General features: G+C 42.5%; 1 protein-coding gene across 1 annotated transcript in view; it reads left to right on the top strand.

Moving 5' to 3' along the window:
- The window catches only part of SMIM13 (small integral membrane protein 13), a 63,808-nt gene extending 41,031 nt beyond the window's left edge, over positions 1–22,777 (top strand). Inside the window, exon 2 of the mRNA XM_033934672.1 lies at positions 16,435–22,777. Within this exon, the coding sequence (XP_033790563.1) occupies positions 16,435–16,622 (188 nt within the window). The 3' untranslated portion in view covers positions 16,623–22,777. The remainder of the gene's footprint in view (positions 1–16,434) is intronic.
- Positions 22,778–24,710: the final 1,933 nt, after the last annotated feature.

The raw sequence follows: 24,710 nt of genomic DNA, 5'->3' as shown, positions 1-24,710 counted from the left end.
AGCCTGAAAAAGAAATCATCCTGGCTGGGGTCGGTGTCATGCTCCGGAGCTTCTACAGCCTTCCTATCTGGCCCTCTCCCTTCTACTTGCATCCGGCCACACCCCCTGCTCCGCTGCTCTCTTTGGCAACTCAGCAGCAGCGATCGACACAAGCTTCTGACGTCGGGGGCCTACCCTCTGCAAGTCCTGCTTGTTTCAACTTCCCTTTTTCTACAAAAGCGGGACTCGCAGAGGGAAGGCCTCGATGTCGGCAGCCTGTCTTGATCATCATTGCTGACGAGTTGCTGAAGAGGGCCGCAGGGCAGGATATGTGGCTGGATGCAGGTGGAAGGGAGAGGGCCAGATGCAGGACTCGTGGGTGAGGGAGGAGAACGAGAGAGAGAAAGAGAGAGGGGAGGGAAGCAAAAGGAAATATTTCATGCTGGGCTGGAGTGGAGGGAGGGTGGAAAGATTTTGGCTACAGGGTGTAGTAACAAAGGAAAAGGGGGGAAAGCTGAAAATGGAGATAGTGACACAAAGAAGAGAAAGGGTAAGCAGGACCTACTGAATAAGGATAGAGATACAGAGGGGACATGAAGAGGAGGTGAAATAGAGACATAGAAGTAATGCTGAAAAAGGGGGGGGGATAAAGACATTGAAAGGGTAAATGATGAACATGGAGTAAAGACAAGGACAGAGACAAATGAAGATTCTGAAAAAGTAGTGAGATAGGGATATAGGTGAGATGGACACAAAGAAGGGTGATGCTGGAAAATAGTTGGAATGGTAATTCTGACAGATACAGAAGGGAAATGCTGGATCAAAGAGAGATGGGGCTCAGGCTGGATGGAATGGGGAGAAATGCCTGGTTGGCCCAGAACTTTCTCTCCTACGTCAGAATTGACGTCGGGGAGCGGAATGCTGGTCAGTGCGACGCTTCTTCAGGGAGAGCTTGGGGCAGCAGTGGTTTGGGGGCTGTTCCCTGATGGTGGCGGCAGCAAACTGAGTGGCTTGGGGGAGGGCAGGGAGAAAGAAAGAAAGGGGGCAGGCAGGGAGACAGAAAGAAGGGGGAACAGGGAGACAAAGAAAGGGAGACAGAAAGAAAAAGTTGGGGGAGAGAATGAGGTCTGGAGGAGAGGAAACATACAAGAGGCTGAAAGAAGGAAAGAAAGATTGGATGCACAGTCAGAAGAAGAAAGTGCAGCCAGAGACTCGTGAAATCACCAAACAACAAAGGTAGGAAAAATGATTTTATTTTAAATTTAGTGATCAAAATGTATCTGTTTTGAGAATTTATATCTGCTGTTTATATTTTGCACTATGGCTCCCTTTTACTAAACCACAATAGCGTTTTTTAGTGCAGGGAACCTATGAGCATTGAAAGCAGCGCAACTCCTTGTGCTAAAAACTGCTAGTGTTGTTCAGTAAAAAGGGAGGGAGTATATTTGTCTATTTTTGTAAGGTTGTTACTGAGGTAACATTGCATAGAGTCATCTGCCGTGACCTCTTTGAAAAAAACCCAGAATATGAATGATAATTAATATTTTCTCTAACTTTCAGTGTGCTTTGTGGGTTTTTTAAAAAAAATTTCATTATTGGTAGATCATTTTGACTTGGTCATTTTAAAAGTAGCTCGCAAGCCCAAATAGTGTGAGCACCCCTGATCTAGTTGATCCTATCAGGATAGACTCCACCCCAGTATAATTAGACACTAAGGTAAAATAGGACAGACATGGTCAAAAAGGTGGAGGAGTAGCTCTCTATGTAAAGATCGATATCCAAGCGACCGAAATGCAAAGGACCTGGGAAGAGGAAGAAGAGAGATGGATTGCTCTGAAAAGAGAAGATGGAACTTCTATCTACGTGTGTGTAGTCTACAGACCTCCGACTCAGTCGCAGCAAATTGATAAGGATCTGACGGTGGATATCCAAAAGCTTGGAAGGAAAGAGGAGGTGCTGCTGTTGGGAGATTTCAACCTGCCGGATGCGGACTGGAAGGTTCCGTCTGTGGAATCAGAAAGAAGTAGGGAGTTTGTGGATGCCTTTCAAGAGACTCTGCTCAGAGAAATGATGACTGAACCCACGAGGGAAAAAACAATATTGGACCTGGTCCTCACAAATGGAGAGAGTATCTCTAATGTTCGAGTGGGTGCTCACCTGGGAAGTAGTGATCATCAAACGGTTTGGTTTGATATAACGGCTAAAATGGAGAGAAGCTGCACGATACTTAAAATCCTAGATTTCAAACATACAGACTTTAATAAAACTGAAGAAAGAGCTGTTAGGATGGGAGGACATAAGAGAAGTGAAAAACAGTGGTCTAAGCTGAAAGGAGCAATAAAAATGGCTACGGACCTTTATGTGAAGAAAATAAATAAAAACAAGAGAAAAAGGAAACAGATATCGTTCTCCAAACTAGTGGCAGAGAAAATAAAGGCAAAAGAGTTGGTGTTCCTGAAATATAAAAAAAAATCCAAGAAGAGGAGTGCAGAAAGGACTACCGGGTGAAACTGAAAGAAGCCAAGAGAGAGATACGACTGGCGAAAGCACAGGTGGAAGACCAAATGGCTAAAAATGTAAAAAAGAGACAAAATTTTTTTCTGAAATATTAGTGAAAGGAGGAAGCTGAAAAATGGAATTGCTAATCTAAAAGATGCTGGGAACCGATATGTGGAGAGTGATGAGGAAAAAGCAAACGTGCTAAACAAATACTTCTGTTCTGTGTTCACAGAAGAAAATCCTGGAGAAGGACCGAGATTGTCTAGCAAAGTAACATGAGAAAATGGAGTAGATTCTGCGCTGTTCACGGAGGAAAGTGTTTATGAACAACTTGAAAAACTGAAGGTGGACAAAGCGATGGGGCCAGACAGGATCCATCCCAGGACAGAGGGATCTCAGAGAGGTTCTGGCGGGTCCTATTAAAAACTTATTCAACAAATCTCTGGAGACGGGAGTGGTTCCTGGAGATTGGAGGAGAGCGGATGTGATCCCTATTCACAAAAATGGTCACAAAGATGAAGCAGGAAACTATAGGCTAGTAAGCTTTTCTTTGGAAAAATAATGGAAGTGTTGCTGAAAGAAAGGATAGTGAACTTCCTAGAATCTAATGGGTTACAGGATCCGAGGCAACATGTCTTTACAAAAGGTAAATCATGCCAAATGAACCTGATTGAATTTTTTGATTGGGTGACCAAAGAACTGGATCAAGGACATATGCTAGATGTAATTTACTTAGATTTCAGCAAAGCCTTTGATAAGGTTCCTCTTGAACAAACTTGAAGGGCTGAAGTTAGGATCCAGAGTGGTGAACTAGATTAGAAACTAGTTGTCGGACAGACGCCAGAGGTGTGGTGGTTAATAGAAGTCACTCGGAGGAAGGAAAGCTGAGTTGTGAAGTCCCTCAGTTCGGTGCTGGGGCCGATACTGTTCAATATGTTTGTGAGTGACATCGCTGAAGGGTTAGAAGGAAAAGTTTGCCTTTTTGCAGATGATACCAAGATTTGTAACAGAGTAGACACCGAAGAGGGAGTGGAAAATATGAAAAAGGATCTGCAAAAGTTAGAGGAATGGTCTAATATCTGGCAACTAAAATTCAATTCAAAGAAATGCTGAATAATGCATTTGGGGATTAATAATCGGAAGGAACTGTATATGCTCGGAGGTGAGAGGCTGATATGCACGGACGGGGAGAGGGATCTTGGGGTGATAGTGTCTGAAGATCTAAAGGTGAAAAAACAGTGTGACAAGGCGGTGGCTGCTGCCAGAAGGTTGCTGGGCTACATAAAGGGAGACGTAGCCTGTAGAAGGAAGAAGGTGTTGATGCCCCTGTACAGGTTGTTGGTGAGGCCCCACTTGGAGTATTGTGTTCAGTTTTGGAGACCGTATCTAGCAAAGGACGTAAGAAGACTTGAAGCGGTCCAGAGGAGGGTGACGAAGATGATAAGAGGTTTGCGCCAGAAGATGTATGAGGAGAGACTGGAAGCCCTGAATATGTATATCCTAGAAGAAAGGAGGGACAGGGGAGATATGATTCAGATGTTCAAATACTTGAAAGGTATTGACGTAGAACAAAATCTTTTCCAAAACCAGAGGACATAATTTGAGGTTGAGTGGTGGTAGATTCAAGAGCAATGTTAGGAAATTCTACTTTACGGAGAGGGTGATGGATGCCTGGAATGCGCTCCTGAGAGAGGTGGTGGAGAGGAAAATGGTGACGGAGTTCAAAGAAGCATGAGATGAACACAGAGGATCTAGAATCAGAAAATAATAGTAAATATTGAAGAACTAAGGCCAGTACTGGGCAGACTTGCACGGTATATGTTTGTATATGACCTTTTGGTTGAGGATGGGCTGGAGAGAGCTCCAATGGCTGGGAGGGTGTGGATGGGCTGGAGTGAGCTTTGATGGAGACTTCAGCAGTTGGAGTCCAAGCACAGTACCAGGTAGAGCTTTGGATTCTTGCCAGAAATAGCTAAGAAGAAAAAAATGTAAATTGAATCAGGTTGGGTAGACTGGATGGACCATTCGGGTCTTTATCTGCCGTCATCTACTATGTTACTACGGATCAAAACCTCTCAATTCACCAGCAAATCATTTCGGTATTCAGCAAATGCTTTTACAAATTAAAACTCATTCATTCCCTTTCATCATTACTTGACCCCCCCCCCCCCCCTAAACATTCTCATCTACTCCCTCGTCATTTCCAACATTGATTACTGTAATACCCTCTACCAGGATATAAATCAAAAAGAGCTATGTAGACTACAAATCCTGCAAAATACTTCGGTTAGACTTATCACGCAAAAAATTTGACCACGTCACTCTGCTTCTACGTGATGCCCACTGGTTTCCCATCCCTTATCGCATCACATTCAAAATTTTACTTCTCACCTATAAAACCAAACAACACCACATCCCTGCCTTTATAGACAAACATTTAATCCTGTACGCTTCAACCCATACACTACGTTCTAATTATCAAGATCTGCTTGTTGTTCCCTCGTTCTGAGAAATTTTTTTACAATACCACTAGAAAGTCCATCTTCTCAGTCATAGCGCCCTCACTCTGGAACATTCTTCCCCTGCATATAAAGCAAGAATCTTCCCTCACACTATTCAAGACAAAACTCAAAACCTTCTTATTCAAAGATGCCTACGATACCTAATCCAAGGGTCCATTTTCTTTCCCTGAAATATCATTCATTTCAGGTCTTCAACTCCAAACGCCTCCCTAGAGGCAAATTTACTCCTAATTTTCTATCCATCTCCCTCCCTCTTTTATATATATTTTTTATCTCGATGTATTTTTTTTACCACCTCTTGTTCTTTCCTCCCCTGTCATGTCAATCTTAAGTAATATATGTAACCTTCCCCGTCCTCCACATCTATTGATCATGTGATGGATTTCTTTCTTTCTTTCTTTCATTTTTTATTGATTGTAAACTGTGTAGATAGATTTTGATGGACGGTATATCAAAGAAATAATAAACTTGGGAAACGACTTTTGTCAGTCAGATCATCTATTTGTTCTCTGGCAGACATTCCCATGGGCTAGCCAGATGGATTACAGAAGCTATTTCTTTAGCCTACTTTTTGGCGGGCCAACCTTCTACTGGGCAGAATTGCGGGTGTTCTTTCTGGATGACATCTATATGGCAGCTATATGGTTCTCGTTGCATACGTTTGCCAGACATTATAGGGTAGATGTGGTTGCACATACTGACGCATCCTTTGGAGCTTCAGTCTTGTCGGCAGTGCTGGCGGATTCCCATCCTTTGTAGAAGTGCTTTGCTATATGCTACTTGTCTGGATTTTTTTGCTGAGCTGACAGGGAAGGTAAAATTTGTTACATATTTGATCATTATCTTTCCTTTAGTCCCAGCAGATGAATCCAGAATCTCTCCCTGCTTATGGGTGCTACTGAACCCGCGTGGCGGGGGCTGCTGGAGGCTCTTTCTTTTCCTTTTTTTTTTTCCATGAATGGTGCATACTGTGCCTGGAGAGGAGGGGGGGACCTTCCATACCATGGCGTTTCTGACTGCTTGGATATCAATAATACTGACTGGTAGAAGAGAATGGCATCCTGTATGCCAGAGACCAGTTCGGTGTTCTCTATCTCCTATTGCTGGTAGGTGATGGATATATACCACTTATCTGGATTTGTCTGCAGGGACTAAGGGAAATAAAATTATTAGGTATGAAACATAATTTTACCTTTTGTCTTCTTTATTTCATGCAGACAATGAACACACACTTTCACTTATGTAAGATGTCACTGAACCTGTGCATTTATAAATTTCTACATGTAAATATTTAGGGCTCCTTTTACAAAGGCGTGCTAGTGTAATACCGTGTGCTAAACCGCCAGCTGCGCTAGCCGCTACCGCCTCCTCTTGAGCAGGCGATAGTTTTTAGGCCAGCGCGGGGGTTAGCGTGTGATGAAAAGTCACGCGTGTTAACCCCACTAGCGTGGCTTAATAAAAGGAGCCCTTAGAGTAGGAAGGCATACCCTATACTTTGTAGGAATGATACTTTTCCTGCTGTTTCTCTTGAGTGTGCTTCTGAAGGATCAAGGTGACTGCCATGTATTGTACATGAAATTGCTGTAAAGAATTTTTACAAAAAAGCCAAGAAAAGCCTTTCTCTTAGGTGGGACACCGGGTGGGCAAATTCCTGACAAGTAGAAGTAAACTAGTGCATTCTTTGTAGATCTTGTTCATTGGTTGCTTGTGGTGCCCTTTAAGGATGTACATTTGTTAGTGTGCATTTAGTTCATTAGTGCCCTTAAATTTAATGCAGGCAGCATTAATGCATGTTAACATGCAAATTAGCAAAAAAAAAAAAAGAAGTCTAATATACATTAAAAGTTCTTAATAAAACAAATATGGGAAACTTGCATGTTGAAGAACCTCAAGGATGTACATTAGTCTCATTGTGGATAATCTGAGATCCCAAATGGCTGCGGTGTCCCTAGGGCAGGTTTTGGAAGCACTTCTTTACCTACTGCTGTCCATATTCATGCTGTGCTTATAGCAGACTTTGGAACCTTTTGTAGCAGTAACTCTGCAGCTAGAAATAGATTTAATCTGCCTGTGCTAATTTCACTGAGTGAACTTCCTGTGGCTTTCTCAAAGTACATTGCTACATATTATATTAATAATCATTTCTAGCTTTGGTCACCATAGTTAAAAGACCTCACAGCATGAAACCAGAACCCATGCATAAGCCAATGTGCATTTGTGTTCCCAGATGCAAAATTTTACCATACTGGAAAAAAAAACCCAAAACTGCTTTCCTTGCCAAGAAATCAAACCCATACAGGGAAACCTTTAAAAAAATCTCCTACTTGCAATACATTTTAAATCAAGAAACATTTTCCTTCTCAGTGTATGGAGTGAGCCCTATCTGGAGCCACAGCATTTGACCTGGTGGACCACCATCTTCTCCTGATATGGTTATCCGACATTGGAATTTTCAGTTGTGTGTTGGAATGGTTCATCACCTTCTTATTTAACTGTACATTTATGGTCTCTTCAAATTCCCCCTACTTCCTCTTCTCTCATTTGCAGTGTTCCACAGGGCTCAGTTCTATCCCTTCTACTTTTTAATCTTTTCATTAGGGGAAGGGAAAGGGATTGGGACTTGTATACCATGGACCGAAGCTTGACTTTCAAAGATCACACTAACTCTCAGGTTAAAAAATGTTTTTTCACTTTATGGAAACTTGGTACCATTAAACACTATTTTGACTTCTTCTCTTTTCGACTGCCGGTTCGATCTTTGATCTTAAGTATCTTAGACTATTGCAATATTATATTCTTGGGATCTTTTAAGAAAACCATCAAACAACTGAGAATCGTTCAGAACGCTGCAGTCAGTCTCATCTACAGTCTCAAGAAATCAGATCATGTAAGCCCATATTACGAAAAAAAACCTACACTGACTGCCCATGGAAGCAAGGGTTATTTTTAAGTTTGCTTGCCTTTGCTTCAAACCATAGACCCAAAAACATAGACGACAATTCCTTCTTCTTAAGCCAGGAGTAACAATGATGGGGGGTGTTTTTATTTTGCGATATCCCTGTAAATGTATTGTTAAATATAAAATTAATACATATATATTCTTCGAACCTTCTCAGTTAACATGCTTCCTGTCTATGAAACGCTTTGAAGGGGGGAAAGAATAACACCTCTAACTAAGTTAATAGAAGACTCCTACTACTGCAGTTAGATACTCGAAATTCCTATTAAATGTTACGTATATATTTGTTCGCTCAATAAGAGTCTTGGATCTAATATTTGGGATTTAAAGTATTGATTAAGATTTGTATTTTCTAATTGCTACCTACCATATTTTCACGCATATAACGCGCGCATTATACACGGTTTTTACAAACCGTGCATAACCTTGTGCGTTATACGCATGAGCGCGTTGTACAAAATTTTTTTTACATAGTTCCCCCCTCGACGTCCGATTCACCCCCCTGCAGGACCGCTCGCACCCCCACCCAGAAGGACCGCTCCCACGCACCCCCACCCCGAAGGACTGCTCGCATCCCCACAGCCTCCCGACCCCCCCCCTCCCCCATCATGTAGAAGCTCCTACAGGTGTCCTGCTGCTTCCTCTTGGCGGTCCCGGCCCTTCTGTGAGCCCTGCGCCTGCGCTGCTTCTTCCGGCGGTCCCACCCTTTCTCTGACGTCAAGCCCTCTTGCCCCGCCGACTCCCCAACACGATTGGGGCAAGAGGGAGCTCAAGCCCTCTTGCCCTAGCCAACCGAGGCACCCCCGACACGATCGGGGCAAGAGGGAGCTCAAGCCCGCTTGCCCCCCCGACTCCCCAACACGATCGGGGCAAAAGGGAGCCCAAGCCCTCTTGCCCCGCCGACTCCACAACTCCCCGACAATATCGGGCCAGGAGGGAGCCCAAACCCTCCTGGCCACGGCAACCCCCTACCCCCACCCCGCACTACATTACGGACAGGAGGGATTCCAGGCCCTCCTGCCCTCGACGCAAACCCCCCTCCCCCCAACGACCGCCCCCCCCCAAGAACCTCCGACCGCCCCCCCAGCCGACCCGTGACCCCCCTGGCCGACCCACATGACACCCCCACCCCCCTTCCCCATACCTTTGTGTAGTTGGCCGCACAGACGGGAGCCAAACCCGCCTGTCCGGCAGGCAGCCAACTACGGAATGAGGCCGGATTGGTCCATCCGTCCCAAAGCTCCGCCTACTGGTGGGGCCTAAGGCGCCTGGGCCAATCAGAATAGGCCCGGGAACCTTAGGTCCCTCCTGGGGGCGGGGCCTGAGGCACATGGGCCCAACCTGACCATGTGCCCAAGGCCCCACCCCCAGGAGGTACCTAAGGCTCCCAGGTCTATTCTGATTGGCCCAGGCGCCTTAGGCCCCACCAGTAGGCGGAGCTTTGGGACGGATGGGCCAATCCGGCCTCATTCCGTCGTTGGCTGCCTGCCGTACAGGCGGGTTTGGCTCCCGTCTGTCCGGCCAACTACACAAAGGTACGGGGAAGGGGGGGTGGGGGTGTCGTGGGGGTCGGCCAGGGGGGGTCACGGGTCAGATGGGGGGGGCGGTCGGAGGTTCTTGGGGGGGGCGTTCATTGGGGGAGGGGGGTTTGCGTCAAGGGCAGGAGGGCCTGGGATTCCTCCTGCCCGTAATGTGGGGTTAGGGGGTCGCCATGGCCAGGAGGACTTGGGCTCTCTCCTGGCCCGATATTGTCGGGGAGTTGGGGAGTCAGCGGGGCAAGAGGGCTTGGGCTTCCTTTTGCCCTGATCGTGTCGGGGGGGGCAAGAGGGCTTGAGCTCCCTCTTGCCCCGATCGTGTCAGGGGTGCTGCGGTTGGCTGGGGCAAGAGGGCTTGAGCTCCCTCTTGCCCCGATCGTGTCGGGGGGGTTGGGAGGCTGTGGGGGTGCGAGCGGTCCTTCAGGGTGGGGGTGTGGGTGGGAGTTCGTGCGAGCGGTCCTTCAGGGTGCGGGTGCGTGCGAGCGGTCCTTCGGGGTGGGGATGCGAGCGCTCCTGCGGGGGGGGGGGTGAATCAGAAGTCGGGGGGGCATCAGGCTTTCAGGGTGGGGACAGGACTTCAAGGGGGAGAGGAGAGTCAGGGCGGGCGAAAGGAGAATCGGGGTGGCCAGAGGAGAGTCGGGGTGGGCGAAAGGAGAGTCGGGGCGGGCGAAAGGAGAGTCGGGCGGTGACGGGAGAGTCGGGCAGCATGCGCGGTATACGGGTGTGCGCGGTATACAAAAATTTTTTTACATATATTTCGATTTCCCGCGCGCTATACCCGTATGTGCGTTTTACACGGGTGCGCGTTATCTACGTGAAAATACGGTATATTTTGTTTAAAATTATTTCTGTTTCTTTCTCAATATTTTGTACAAGAAATTTTCTTGGAAAAATCAATAAATAAATAATAACAAAACCATAACAGGCTCATCCCCAATCTATCTATCTCATCATTTCGAATTTCCAGGCACAACTTATACACGTAGTGCCTACTTGTTCGCTTTCCCATCCTTGAAGGGCTGTATCTACAAGAGATTCCTCAATAGAACATTATCATTCCAAGCAGGCAAATGGAATAAATGTTTAACCAACTTTATCTCAAACGCTCTTTCTTACCAAACTTTTAGGAAGTCAATCAAAACTTATCTCTTTGACAAATTTCTCTGACTCCATTTCTGCCATGATGTACTTCCAAAACACTTCCAGGAAAAAATTTGATTAATCTCACCATGCTAATGTAATTTTGAAAGTTTTTAAAAATATCGCTGTCTGTATACAGTCTCTTCCTCTGTAAACCGCTCTGAACTGTTTGTGGTATTGTGGAATATAAAAATAAAGTTTATTATTAATGCCTTATTATAGTTTTACAACCACATTCAAAGCGGTTTTACATATAGGTACATTCTTTTTTTTTTTAATTAAATTTAATGCATTTACAATATCATAAAGATATCAAGGAAAAAAAGGGTTTCATACAAATTTTCAATACAACAAATAATTACAAAAACAATCCTTTACAAGCCCACTAAAGGGGAAACATATTGCTTATACCAACTAAATTTTAAGGAAATGGGTTGAGTTCCAATGAACCCAAATCATTCCCAACTGAATTAGGACATTTAAACATTCCTACCCTGATTCCTCATTAATAAATGAAAAAATAAAAGATTTCACTTCTGTTCACATGCTACCAAAAATTGTTGCAATTGAATGGGATCCCAAAAGACAAATTCAGTATCTTGTATCTTAACCAAACATTTACAAGGAAATTTCAGCTAAAATGATGCCTCAAGTGCCAATACTCTTGTTCTCAATTTCAGAAATTCTTTTCTTCTAAACTGCGTGGCTCTTGAGACATCAGGAAATATACTAACCAAATCCCCATAGAACTTGGTCAGTCGATTTTTAGAGTAAAGTTTCATTAACAACATTTTATCTGTCTCACTCATCCATGTTAATATCATTGTGGACCGAGTCTGGATAACATCTTGAGAGTCTTCTAAAAACTCTGTCAAATTAACTTCATCTGTTTCCAGATGGTCCACATCCTGTACAGTTTTCCTTTTCTTCTGAGGAATATGATAACAATTATTTATTGGGAAGCTGTCCGCATTGGGTAACCCCTGTACTTCTTTTAAATATTTCCTTAACAATATTTCTGGTAATAACAAATGAGTCACAGGGAAGTTAACCAAGCGGAGATTCTTCCCCCGATGCATGTTTTCTAACATTTCCATTTTTAAATGCATCGACGTAGAATCTTTTAACTGCAGATAGTGAAACAGCTTGTAATGTGTTACATTGAGTTTCAACCACTCCTAATTTAGTTTCCAGACATTTTAAATTAGCATCCACATTCTCAAACTTTTGAACCACAGACTGTGAGTAATCAGATGTTTGTTTCATTGATTCTTTGAGAAACCCCTCAACTCGAGAAATACCTAACCATAAATCTTTTAAAGTAATATCCTGTTTTTCCACTGCTCCTGATTGTTCATCCACTACACTTATAAACTCAAGTGGTTTAGGTATATCAGTAAAAGTCAATTTATTTATTGAAGTGGGTGATACCACAGAACCAGCGGAAATAGTGGGGGTTATATTCCCACTAACAGCAGATATTGGATGAAGGGGAGGTGTCCTTTCAAGGGGACTCATCGATGCTCCGGATATGGGAGAATTCAAATCAGATAAATTTTGTGCTGGAGTCTCTAAGGAAAATGTCAAATGTCTATCCATGGGGCCTGATACAACAGGTGTTGAGCTTTTAGATTTAACTTTCCTTTTCCCCATAATCAATTAACTCATACAACCTGGTATCCTGCTCCACAGCTCCACGTTGCTCCAAGGGGCTCCCAAGGGGCGTGACCTGCCCCTTAGGGCACGCCCCTTCGGCCACGCCCTGCGGCCGCCTCCGCAGCAGCGGCTTGAAATTTATAAGCAAATGCAGAGGCACAAAAGACGGACCCAGTGACGTCAGGGTCCGTCTTTGAGAGTGCCTGTCCGAACGCGGCAATCACTGCTGCTGCGGTGGGCTGATTGGAGCAACAACAATCCTCCGGCGTCCTCAAGAAGCAAATGGCTCCTGGTTCCTCCGCGGCAGCGGCTTGAAATTTATAAGCAAATGCAGAGGCACAAAAGACGGACCCAGTGACGTCAGGGTCCGTCTTTGAGAGTGCCTGTCCGAACGCGGCAATCACTGCTGCTGCGGTGGGCTGTTCGGGGCAACGACAATCCTCCGGCGTCCTCAAGAAGCAAATGGCTCATATAGTCTTGTGAAAAAATTAGGACACCCCATGAACTATTCAGTTGTTTCTTAAGAAATGTTCACATATCAATGTCAAATCTTTTTTTTTTTTAATCTCTGGAAAAGAAAGTGATGTAATTGCAAGTAAACAACAAAAGTTTTCTTTGATTTACTCATGAAACAAAAGATATCCACAAAATTGTGTATTCTAACTGAGGAATAAATTAGGACACCCCCCACATATCTTCCCACTTAAAGTGGCTCAAATCACACACAAGTGTATCACATCAGGTACACATAAGAACATCTTTACTCAGCATTTTGAAGGAGGTTTGCCCTACTGAAACCTCAGACATTTAGTCTAGTGTGCTTATGACTGCTGTGGTGAGAGTGAACACCATGGCGATATCAAAAGAGCTATCTGAGGCCTTCAGAAAGAAGATTGTAGCAGCTTATGTCTGGTAAGGGATTTAAAAATATCTCAAAAGAATTTGACGTTAGCCATTCCATGGTCCGAAAAATAGTATACAAGAGGAGGACTCTGGTAAGGGATTTAAAAATATCTCAAAAGAATTTGACATTAGCCATTCCATGGTCCAAAAAATAGTATACAAGAGGAGGACTCTGGTAAAGGATTTAAAAATATCTGAAAAGAATTTGACATTAGCCATTCCATAGTCCGAAAAATAGTATACAAGAGGAGGACTCTGGTAAAGGATTTAAAAATATCTCAAAAGAATTTGACATTAGCCATTCCATAGTCCGAAAAATAGTATACAAGAGGAGGACTTTCCAAATAACTGCCAACATGCCCAGGTCTGGCTGCCCAAGCAAGTTGACCTCCAGAGCAAACCACAAGATGCTAAAAGAAGTCTCCAAAAACCCTAAAATGTCATCACGGGACCTACAGCAGATTCTTGCTACGGTTGATGTGAAAGTGCATGCCTCTACAATCAGAAAGAGACTGCACAAATTTAACTTGCATGGGAGGAAGGAGGAAACCTTTGCTCTCTAAGAGAAACGTCAAGGCCAGGCTGAAGTTTGCCAGAGAGAATGTAGACAAACACCAGGATTTCTGTTCTATGAACAGATGAGTCTAAAATTGAATTATTTGGACACAAGAAAAGAGGACATGTTTGGCATATACCAAATACAGCATTCTAGCAAAAGAACCTCATACCAACTGTGAAGCATGGATGTGGAAATGTTGGTTTGGGGATGCTTTGCTGCAGCAGAACATGGCCAGCTCACTATCATTGAATCCACAATGAATTCTACCGTGTATCAGAAGGTGGTTGAGGAACATGTGAGACCATCTGTAAGAAAATTAAAGCTGAAGCTGAACTGGACCCTGCAACATGACAATGACCCAAAACATACCAGTAAATCCACCAGGGACTGGCTGAAAATTAAGAAATGGAGAGTCCTGAAGTGGCCAAATCAAAGCCCTGATCTTAATCCCATTGAGATACTGTGGGGTGATTTGAAATGGGCTGTACATGCAGAAACCCCTCAAACATCTATCTCGCAGCTGAAAGAATTCTGCATTGAATGGGCCAAACTTTCCTCAGACCGATGTCAGAGACTGGTAGATGGCTACAAGAAGCGTCTCACTGCAGTTATTTCAGCCAAAGGGGGTAACACTAGCTATTAGGGTTTAGGTGAGGAATGATTTGTATTGTTTGCTTTTGTTGTTTTTTATTTGGAAACTGCTGTGACTGCAGGTGGTATATTACATTTTTAAATAAATAGTCACTACTAGTGCTGCCGATTCAGGGAAAAACTTTTCGATTCAATTTGGCCCATTGAGTTGATTTCTTGATTCGATTCACTTGTCTTGCCCAATCGGGCATTTTTTTTTTTTTTTTTTTTTTTTACGTTCCGGCAGGTTTATTTTGTAGCTTCTTCACACACACACTCCCTCCCCTTTGCCCTCTCCAACTTCACTCCTGTACTGTGGTATAAACAAAATAAAAAAGACTTTTCCTTTCTCTGTTAGATCCTAGTTCATGCTTGCTGTCTTAATACCAGCTCTGGCAGTATATACATTTCAAATCTGACATATTGTTTTGGGTTTTTTTGTAACATCAAATAAAACAATACACTGTTAAGCTGCAAACTTTCAAGTCATAGATATGATGGAGTCATATGAGATTAACATCCTTACAAAACTCATCAAGAGGAGCCCAAGTCCCAGTAAAACTGGCAATATTATTTTGTTTGAACACTATTATTTCTTTGTATTTCCTGATAATACAAAGGTTGATTCCACCATTCATGAAAGTTAAGCTTAGAATTATCCTTTCTATTACAGATAATACGAGGAATAGCTAAAGCAATCATAAAATCAAAAATATTTGTAAATGATGGTATCAAGATATCTGGGTTTGAGGAGCACAATATGATGGATTTATAAGCCAAAGGTAACTTATTATTCATGTGTATTAGAGAGAGAATTCTGGACCAAATGCCCGACCAATAAATTTTGTAGGTTATTTTGTAGGAGGTGCAAGAGAGTCCCTGGCTGCTGACTGCAAGACCAACAAAGCTCTAAGGAAGGCAAATGTTAACACCTTTGCAATTTTAGTGGGGGTTCAATAGGCTCTATGGGCTAGATTCACTAAGCAAACCGATCAGGTCTGCAGGCTTTTTGACAGGCCTGCCTTTTTTTTTTCTTTTTGTTTCCATGGCACAGATATTTGGCTTGTGTTACACACGCAAAATATCTGCCCCATTAAAAAAAATGAATAAAAAAGACAGGCAGGCCTGTCAAAAAAAAAAAAATGTACCCCTTCACTAAAACGCACCCACCAAACATGGCCACCCCTCCTGACCTGCACAGCTCTCACCCCCCCCCCCCCTCCCCCCGGACCTGCACAGCCCATCCCCAGCACGAAAAAGTTGGGAGCAGTAGGAGTGCTCGGTCCCTCCTGCTCCTAGTCCTCCCACCCTTGGGTCCACCCCTGGTCGGCCCCGGCTCACCCACCCCAGTACCTTTGCAATAGTTGGGAGCAGGAGGGGTGCCCGGTCCCTCCTGCTCCTTCCGCCAAGGATGCTGTCATCTTCGAGAGTAGGAGGGGTGTTCGGACCCTCCTGCTCCTTTGCTGCAAAAGAAAATCCATCTTCGGGAGCAGGAGGAGTGCCCAGACCCTCCTGCTCCTATGACGATCTTCGGGAGCAGGAGTAAAGTCTTCCTGCTCCTGCTCCCCAGGGCCGCAGCCGCCCAATAGCAGCCTTAGGCCTTGTCCCGGCGCATCATCTGATGCACGGGGCGAGGCCTAAGGCCCTGATTGGCTGAGGCGCCTCAGGCTCCTCCCAAATCTTTTACAGCATCTGACATTATTATATATATAAATAATGTCAGATGCTGTAAAAGAATTGGGCATCAGAATGTTTTATTTTTTTAGCCTCCATTTTTAGTGCTGGAGAAAAGCATACCAGATTGGTCTTTGTGTTGCAGTTAGTTTCAAACTGGCGAGATCACCTCTAGAACATGGAGTGTTATTGCCAATGTTTTGTGAAACTTGATTATGATTGAATCTTCTGTATGAGTAGAACATATGTCAGCTGTGAAATTATTTCAATTTACCTGAATATTCTTGACATTAAACTTTACAAATTGTTATGGAATACTCGGTTACCATGCTAAATTCTAGCTCAAGTTCTCTTTTGCTTTATTTCCCTTCTCTTTAGGTTGGTATGTGGTATGGCAGCTATTTTTATCCAAGTTCAAGTTTCTAAGAGAGCTGGTAGGAGACGCCAGCCCCCTTCACGATGAGCTTTCCGAGTCTGAAGCCGAGATGGAGACACCTCCCACTCCTCAAAGATCCAGACTCAAATCGGCACGGCAACGAAAGGCACCTGCTGAGGAGGCAACCTAAAACCTGGCATTATCCACTGGGATCTCATGACATAGTGGTGTACCCTTACAGGGTAGAAATCAGCATTCATATCTTTTGAAATAATGCTGCCTTAGGATAAGGAGAAGGATTTGCTGTGACTGTACCCCAGAATTTTTAAAATGCACACTACTTCAGAGAAGTCATGAATCACAGAACCAGAAAGAAGAGCAAAGGGGGCAACCAAACATCAATAAAGAAAAGATTTGTCCATCACCCATCCAATATGCACTGTCGTGTGTTGTTTGGAACCTGCTGGTAGAGGAAACTTTTGAAATAGATGACTCTTACACTTGCAGAACTTATTAGAATGTTTAAATCTTAATAACGATTATAGAAATGTATTCTGCACAGTCTGTTAGATTTTGCTTTCATTCTTAAAGGAATTACTTAGATAGGGTAGAAGGCTTCCCTAAGTTACTGGGCTTTTTGATCTTATCTGATCCAAGAGGATACTTTATTTGACCCTCCCTCCTATAAGCATGTGCTTGTCCTTGTGCACGCATTGCTAGGGGGGAGGGGGAACTTTTATAGTGCATGAAGCAAAGTGGAAAGATGAACAATGTTTTTTGATAAAAATGTATTACACTGAACTGCAATATATTAGTGTAGTGGTGTGTGAGCAGTCACTTTCCAGTCAGAACTGTAGTGTTGTTCATTTCTAGAACTTGTGGGTTCTCTGAATGCTAAGCTGTGTTAAGTGTAGCATATGCTATGAAGCAAATCTATCCAATCACACATGATGGTATGCAGTTACTAATGGGCTCTCTTTAGAAACTACTGCTTCAAGTGGATTTACAAAGGATCATTTTGTGTGCCACGCAGGTGCAAACCACATGATTGCCCGAACTGTATGCGTATTCTGATGAAGAGTTGGGTTCATGCTGTTTTCTGGTCAAGCTGGATTTTGGATGGAAGACATTCACTTCAGCCTTATTCATTTTAACTCCAAAAGCCGTTCCACACTGACTTAAGTCTTAAGGATAACCATATGAGCTGCTAATTGTTGGGCTTATAAACTGAGCTCATCTGTAGGACTACAAGAGACAGCAGCAAAAGCATCGTTTGTCTGTTAGCTTTTTTTTTTTTTTACCATTAAGTGTCTGAAGAGATTTTGCTCTTGCTGAACTTTTAACAGATGCGCGTTATTTTACTGTCTGTATCGCTGAAGGTTTGTTTCATCTGTAAAGTCTGTTCAAAAACTGTTTTCGGTTTTAAAAGTTAACACTATTGACTGAAAAACACTGTAAAACAGCCGGCATTCTTTGTGACAAGTTTGTATTCAAGTACGTCTTGGCTGCCAACCTAACCCTTTTTCCTCCCCTCCCCCCCCCTTTTTGTTTACTGGTATGTTTTTATGTGGCATGCTTCTGTATGACAGGATTAAATCTCAAGCATGCTTACATATCAGTCTGCTTTCCCTAGGATGAAAAGGAATACATTTTTGATTCTACGCTCCTGGGATTGCCAGAAAAGCAAGTGGAATTGCGAGGTGTTGGAGCAAGGTTCAAGGGTTGAATTCTCATAAAGCCTCTGTTTTTCTCATATTCAAAACAAAACTCTTAATGGTATTTAGAGTTTATGAAGCAAGTCTGCTCCCCTAACAATCTAATAAGTGCATAGGTTTTATTGCAGAATTTTAAATTGTGAATTATTGTTGTTATTTTTAGCATTTTAAGATGGCAAAGAGAGTACTACTTACTGTACTTTGCAGACCACTTCATTGTATTGTTTACTGCCTCATGTGAGGAGATCAAACCTGCAGACAAAGTGTCTTATGTTCATGTGTATGGTAAATATATGTAGGACATAAGCAGTTTAAAAAGGAAAAGTGGAAAAAAAAACCCCACAAGATGATAGACTTCAGCAAGGTACTGATACAAAATCCACATAGCACTTCACAGTAGATTCAGCATTAAGTTGATTGTCAATAAATAGACTCTAATTTGCAGATATGCCTTTATAGACCTAGCTCATTGAAGTGAAGGCAAATAATGTGTTCCCTTTCATTGATTTGCAGCTCAGTTCAGCAAGAAGACTGTAGTTTGCCTAAGTAGAATTCTTGAAAGTGTGCAATAGTTTGATACATAGAGGGTTACCCACATCAGAGAATCCTTGATTGTGCTTCATTGCACAGAGGGTGTTTTCACATGCATTTCTCCTATTTGCCGTCTCCCAGAATATTCTTGACGAAAGACCCAGTTCCCTCTCTTTCCCTACCACGTTCCACCTAGGTACTCTGTTCTATAATGAAGCTCATAGTGATTAGTTAGTGCGTATGTGTACCAGTTCTTCAATTAGATAATTGGTTTGGAATCTTCGGTTTTATAAAAGCGAATAAAGCTTTATGTTCCAGCCAGAACATGTATATCAAAGCCTTCTAGTATGTATATTTAATAATACAATAATTTTATTCAGGCTTTATGTCTTCTAATTTCCCTTCTAATATGTGGAATACATCTCCGTGTGGGTAGCAACTTGGATTGTTCAAAATGAGTATTATGTAACATAATACTTCTGCACTGGGGCACTATTTAATTTTCAGGTCCTTTTTGTGGGGAAGGGGGCTCTTATTTTACCTCCTTCGTATCATGATCACTTTTCATATTTTTAGCCACGCATAGAAGTAGAAATGTGCATATTGCCTCTTTTGCTTGCAGAATTTCTGTGAAATTCACAGCCCCTTTCTAATTTTGTTCATTTCTCCCTAGAATTGCCATGTTATTATACCGCTCATTTTTGGCTTCTTTCAAATTAGAAATGGTGTAGTCTAAAAGCTAAGGGGTCCTTTTATCAAGCTGCGGTAGGGGTTTAGCACGCGTAATACCGCCTGCTGCGCTAGCCGCTAACACCTGCATTGAGCAGGCGTTAGTTTTTTAGCCGGCCGCGGGGGTTAGCACTGATGAAATGTCAGACGCGCTAACCCGGCTTGATAAAAGGAGCCCTAAATTAAGATTATTAATAAGTTTAAACAGAAACGACAAAGAGCCGCGAAGGATATCACTGTTGTGGAGCCGATTCTTTAAAATCCAGATACAGCGGCTTTAAGATAGTGCCGCGAAACACTGGCAGTGTTGAGTGTATGAGAACGGTACTTTGGATTCTGATGGAAACATGAATATGAAAGAAGATATATTTCCTCTTAACATTATTTATTGTCTGAAATGAATAACTTTTTTTTTGCAATTGCTTGCTGGCAATTTTGAAAGGATTGAGCTGTAGGAATTCCAAAGAAATTTGACATCCTATTTTGAGGAGTTTTAACTGATGGGATTTAAGAAAAATTGTATATAAAAATAAAATGGATTTTTTGATAAATAAAATGTATAGCTTGACAGATAGGAAGGAAGGAGGTTTTATGCCAATGATTGCAGGGAGAGGTATGTTATACGAGTATGATTATGTATAAGACCTCCATTCCCTGAGGCTTTTTTTTCTTATTTTAGGATTTGGTATTAGCAGCACTTGATACAGTGGGATTTATCTTAAATAGTTTAGTTCTTTGACCACTGACCCCATGATGGCTACATTTCATTCAGCCTTTTATTTCTTCCATTTTTTTTATGATTATAAAGTAATTTTTCTCCAAAATAAGTAGACTTGAATTTTCTTTGCTGGGTGAAGCTCGTACAACACGAGTGTTGCCATTTTTAATAGATACCATTGGCCTATTGAAAACCAAGACCAGGGGGGGAGATCCTATTCTAGCATTAATTTTATGATTTACAGTAGAGAATGACACGGGGAAAAATTTTTCCCTGTCCCCACAGGAACTCAATTTCTCCGTCCTGTCCCTGTGAGTTTTGTTGCTGCTCCTGTCCCATTCCTGTAAGCTCTGCCTTAACTGCACAAGCCTCGGACTCCTATGATTTTAAAGTGTTTGAGGCTTGTGCAGATGAGGCCAGAGCTTGCAGGAATGGGTCAGGGACAGGAAAAGAACTCGACAGAACGGAAAAATGAGTTCCTGTAGGATGGGGAAAAATTTGTCCCTGTGTCTTCTCTAATTTACAGTAGATATCTATGGCAGCTTTTTTGATTTTTAGGCAGGTCTCCAAGTAAGAGAGTGTCTTTTATTGGTACGCAATATCTTCTTCTTTAAAACACATAAAACCAATATAACTTTACCAATAAAGTCCCAATCTCCACCGCCTTTACCAATCCTCTCCTTAGATAAATAGAAAATGCTCTTATCCGCCTTGAACTGCAAGGTAAATGCGGAATAGCAGTCACTAATGTAATGTATGTATCAGGGACTGTCTTGGCAGAAATTTCATGTGTGGCACTGAGGTTTCAACGGATCTGCCAAACATCAGCCATATCCATCTAGTCAGAGAGAACAATTCATGTGTTAAGCTATAAGCGCTACTTGGTTTTGTTTTGTTTTTCAGGAGTTGCTGTTGCAGGTGTGTGCAAATATAATTTTCATGGATTTTTTTCTTGCTGAACTGAGCTCAAAGTCTTCTTCCTCTGTAAAGATTCAGCGATATTCCAGTTTCAGGATCACAGTAAATAGCATTATAAGTGAGCTATTGTCAAGCAGTTATCAACTGTAGACTACTGCGATGCTATTTGCCTTGAAGTGTGAGCTATGAAGTAGCCTGCTGGAAATGTACTTTTAGACTTAGTCACACGAAAAGAAGATTTTCTGTACATTGTAATAGGGCTTCTGCCTATCAGAATGTGAGAGGGATCTAGTGTTCATTTACACAGTAAAAAAACAAAAACCTAAAACTAAAAGCAGCATTTGGCTAGCAACAGTTCTCTAAAATCAAAATGATTTGTCCGCTTTCAGCATCCAGAAGAACTAAACTTGTCATCAAAGCATAAATTCCAGTTTGTGGCTCCAGAATGTCATAAAGTAATCCAAACTTTTCAGTGCCCTAACCAGTGTTTTGTTTTCAGGGTATAATGCAGAAAGAAATTCTAATTTCAGGTTAGAGATTTGGATTTTTGCAATTATTTTTTTTTCTCTTAAATTGCGTATTCAGTAAAGCAATAGAAAAATAGAATTAACATTTGAACATAAGCTCCTCAAGCCGCCTTTCTTCCTTTCTCCGATTCATCGCTTATAACTATGTTTTCTTAAAAATGCCCTGTAAACTGGCAGGATTCATCCCGTGCAACTGATGCTGGGTTACAGAGTCCATTACTTTGGCTCTTGCTCCTTTCCTTTCTGCTCTATATTGCATTTTGTTTTGGGAAAAACACTATGGGCTCCTTTTTCTAAGGTGCGCTAGCGTTTTTAGCACACGCACAAGATTAGCGCGTTTAAAAGGAGGCGGTAGTGCATTTGTAAAAGGAGCCCTATGAATTGCAGTTTGAATTGAATTAGTTCCTAGCTAAAATGCAAAAGAAAAAGTAAATTGACAAAATTATGTAGCCACGGCATGAACTTAATGTCAGTAATTCCCATTAATGTGCACTGTTACTAAGTAATCACAAGATGACAACAGTTAATAGCTTTTGTTTTAATGAAATGTACCCAGGCCAGTTTTCTTTTCTTGTTGACTTACCAGCGAGTGGATTTAACTTGTTGCATTAAAAGATGATTTTATATAACGTTTTAGCAGTAATCCACTTGAAGGAATGGAGCATAGATTGTCATGCATTGCTGTTAAGAGGTATGTGTGCGTTTGTAAAATTTAATTTATGGGTTAAACAATATTTTGGAAATAGATGCCAGCAGCAGCACTCTTATGGACTTTTCTTTTTAAATATGAACATTGCTTGATTTCAGAGGTCATTTACTATCATTTGGCGCATGTTAACACCATCATTGCAAGATATCTCCTGCAAGCATTAGTAAATGACTGCCCGGGTTAAGAAGATGTTTACCTTTTTCTGATGTTTAAAATCTGCACACAAAGTTGATTCTCTGCCATTCCTTTGTTCTGGAGTGGAGATTTATCTATTTACTGTGCAACACAAGAACTGTCGTACATTTGTATGGTGAGTCTATAGAATGATCTTTAAACCACTGTTAAAGACCAGGTGAGGAATGTATGAAATTTGTCACTTGGCCTCCATCAGTGTTAATAACCTTTTTAAGGTATTGTATGTATGCTTTGGTGGTTTATATGGATCATGTTTTAATTTTTTATTTTCATCCAATTGCACATCACAATAAACATGATATAACTAAACTGCTGTAGATGCCTTTTTCCAGGATTAAAACCCCAGTGATGTTTTCATTTGTGTATTGTTAACAATTTACAGCATTTACTCGGAGCTAGATTCACTAAAGATAGTGACTCAGTCGCTGTTGGCCAATTCTCTGGCCAATTATCCAACAGCGATTGAGTCACTATCAAGTTTGCATGCAAATGATTTGCACGCAAACTCACCTACTCAGTCGCTTTGTGAGCAATTGACACAGTGCAGAACCCTAACAGTAGTGACAGGGCTTCTTTTAAAAAAAAATGGAACAGATATTCTATGCGCCATCTGTCCCATTAAAAAAGCCCCCCCTCCAACCCCAAAAAGATGGCAGGAGGGATGCCCATGCCTTCCTGCCCAGATAAGACCTCCCCTCCCCCTGAAGAAAAAGGCAGGAGCGATGTCCACTCCCTTCTGCCCCGAAGGCACACGCCTGCTCCTCCCTCCAAAAAAAAAGGGCAGGAGAGATGCCCACTCCCTCCAGCCCAGAAAGACCTCCCCCCTCCCCTCCCTTGAAGAAATAAGGCAGTAGGGATGCCCACTCCCTCCAGCCACCGTACGCCCCCCTCCAGGCCCCCATGCCCCCTTACCTTGAAATTGGGAGCAGGGAGTACTGAAAACACCTCCTGTTCCTCCTCCCTGATGACAACGCTAGGCCTTAGGCCCCTCTCCGGTGCATCATGTGAGCTCCATCTTAGGAAGGAGCCTAAGGAAGTTCCTGATTGGCCATTTGTTTTGGCCAATCAAGGACTTCCTTAGGTTCCTTCCTCAGGAAGTCCCCGATTGGCACAGACACCTCAGGCCCCTCCCAAGGTAGGAGCATGAGGCATCTAAGCCAATCAGAGCCTTAGGCCCCTCCCCGTGCATCATATGATGGGAGGGCCCTAAGGCCCGGTGTCAAGGAGGAGGAGCAGGAGGTGTTTTCAGTACCTTCTCACAACTTCAAGGTATGGAGTGGGCATCCCTCCTGCATTTTTCTTGGAGGTGGGGGGCGTGTGATTGTCAGAGGTTGTTGGAGGAGGGCTGTTGGCAGAGAGGGATTTTTTTTATGGGCAGATATTTTTTTTGTGTAATACACGCAAAATATCTGTGCCATTGGAAAAAAAAAAAAAAAAAAAGACCCCCCCCCCCAAAAAAAAAAAAAAAAAAAACAACCAACCTGGTAGAACTGTTGGTAACATGGTTACCAACAGGTCTACAGCAATCAGGTTTTAGGGTCGGTAAAAGCCGATGCTAAATAGCTAAGGTAAGTGAATCAATCGCTTGGCTATTGTGCATGGGGTTTTACTAATGTGCATGGCCAGATCGGAAAATGGGCGATCGAGGGGGAAAAACACACAGTGGGCCGTTTAGTGAATCGGGTCAGGTCGGTTAGCAGCGATCATCGGTAAACCTATGAAAACAGATTTAGTGATGATCGCTGACTTTAGTGAATCTAGCCCTTGATGTGCAGGTCCCAAGCTGGAATAGGAGATTGTCTCACAGCATGAATCTACCCTTAATCATCATTTTTCTATTTAGCAGCTTCTCTCGGGAACTAGTCTTTATCAAAGCAACTCCACCTTGAAATGTCATAGCTTAAATTTAATATAAAAAAACCCACCCCGCTAAGCCAGGTTAATATCTTAATGTGAATCCAATTTCATTCATAAAATGGACCACATCAATTATTGCCTTTATTTTAAGAGCATTATCGCATCTCATAAATTTTTTAAACTAAACTAAACTAAACCTTAAGTTTATATACCGCATCATCTCCACAGAAGTAGAGCTCAGCACAGTTTACAAGAACTTAAAAATGAGAAAGGGTAGGAAAAGGTTTACATAAGTTTATAAATCGAGTGGAAAAGTAAGGGAAAAGAAATTACATGTTAGAGAAGAGCCAGGTTTTTAGTTGCTTGCGGAATAAATTTT

This window comes from Geotrypetes seraphini, chromosome 2 (genome assembly GCF_902459505.1).
Source record: "Geotrypetes seraphini chromosome 2, aGeoSer1.1, whole genome shotgun sequence".
NCBI classification, from domain to species: Eukaryota; Metazoa; Chordata; class Amphibia; order Gymnophiona; family Dermophiidae; genus Geotrypetes; species Geotrypetes seraphini.
Note: the sequence above shows the minus strand (reverse complement) of the source record. Positions and strands in the feature narration are given on the sequence as shown.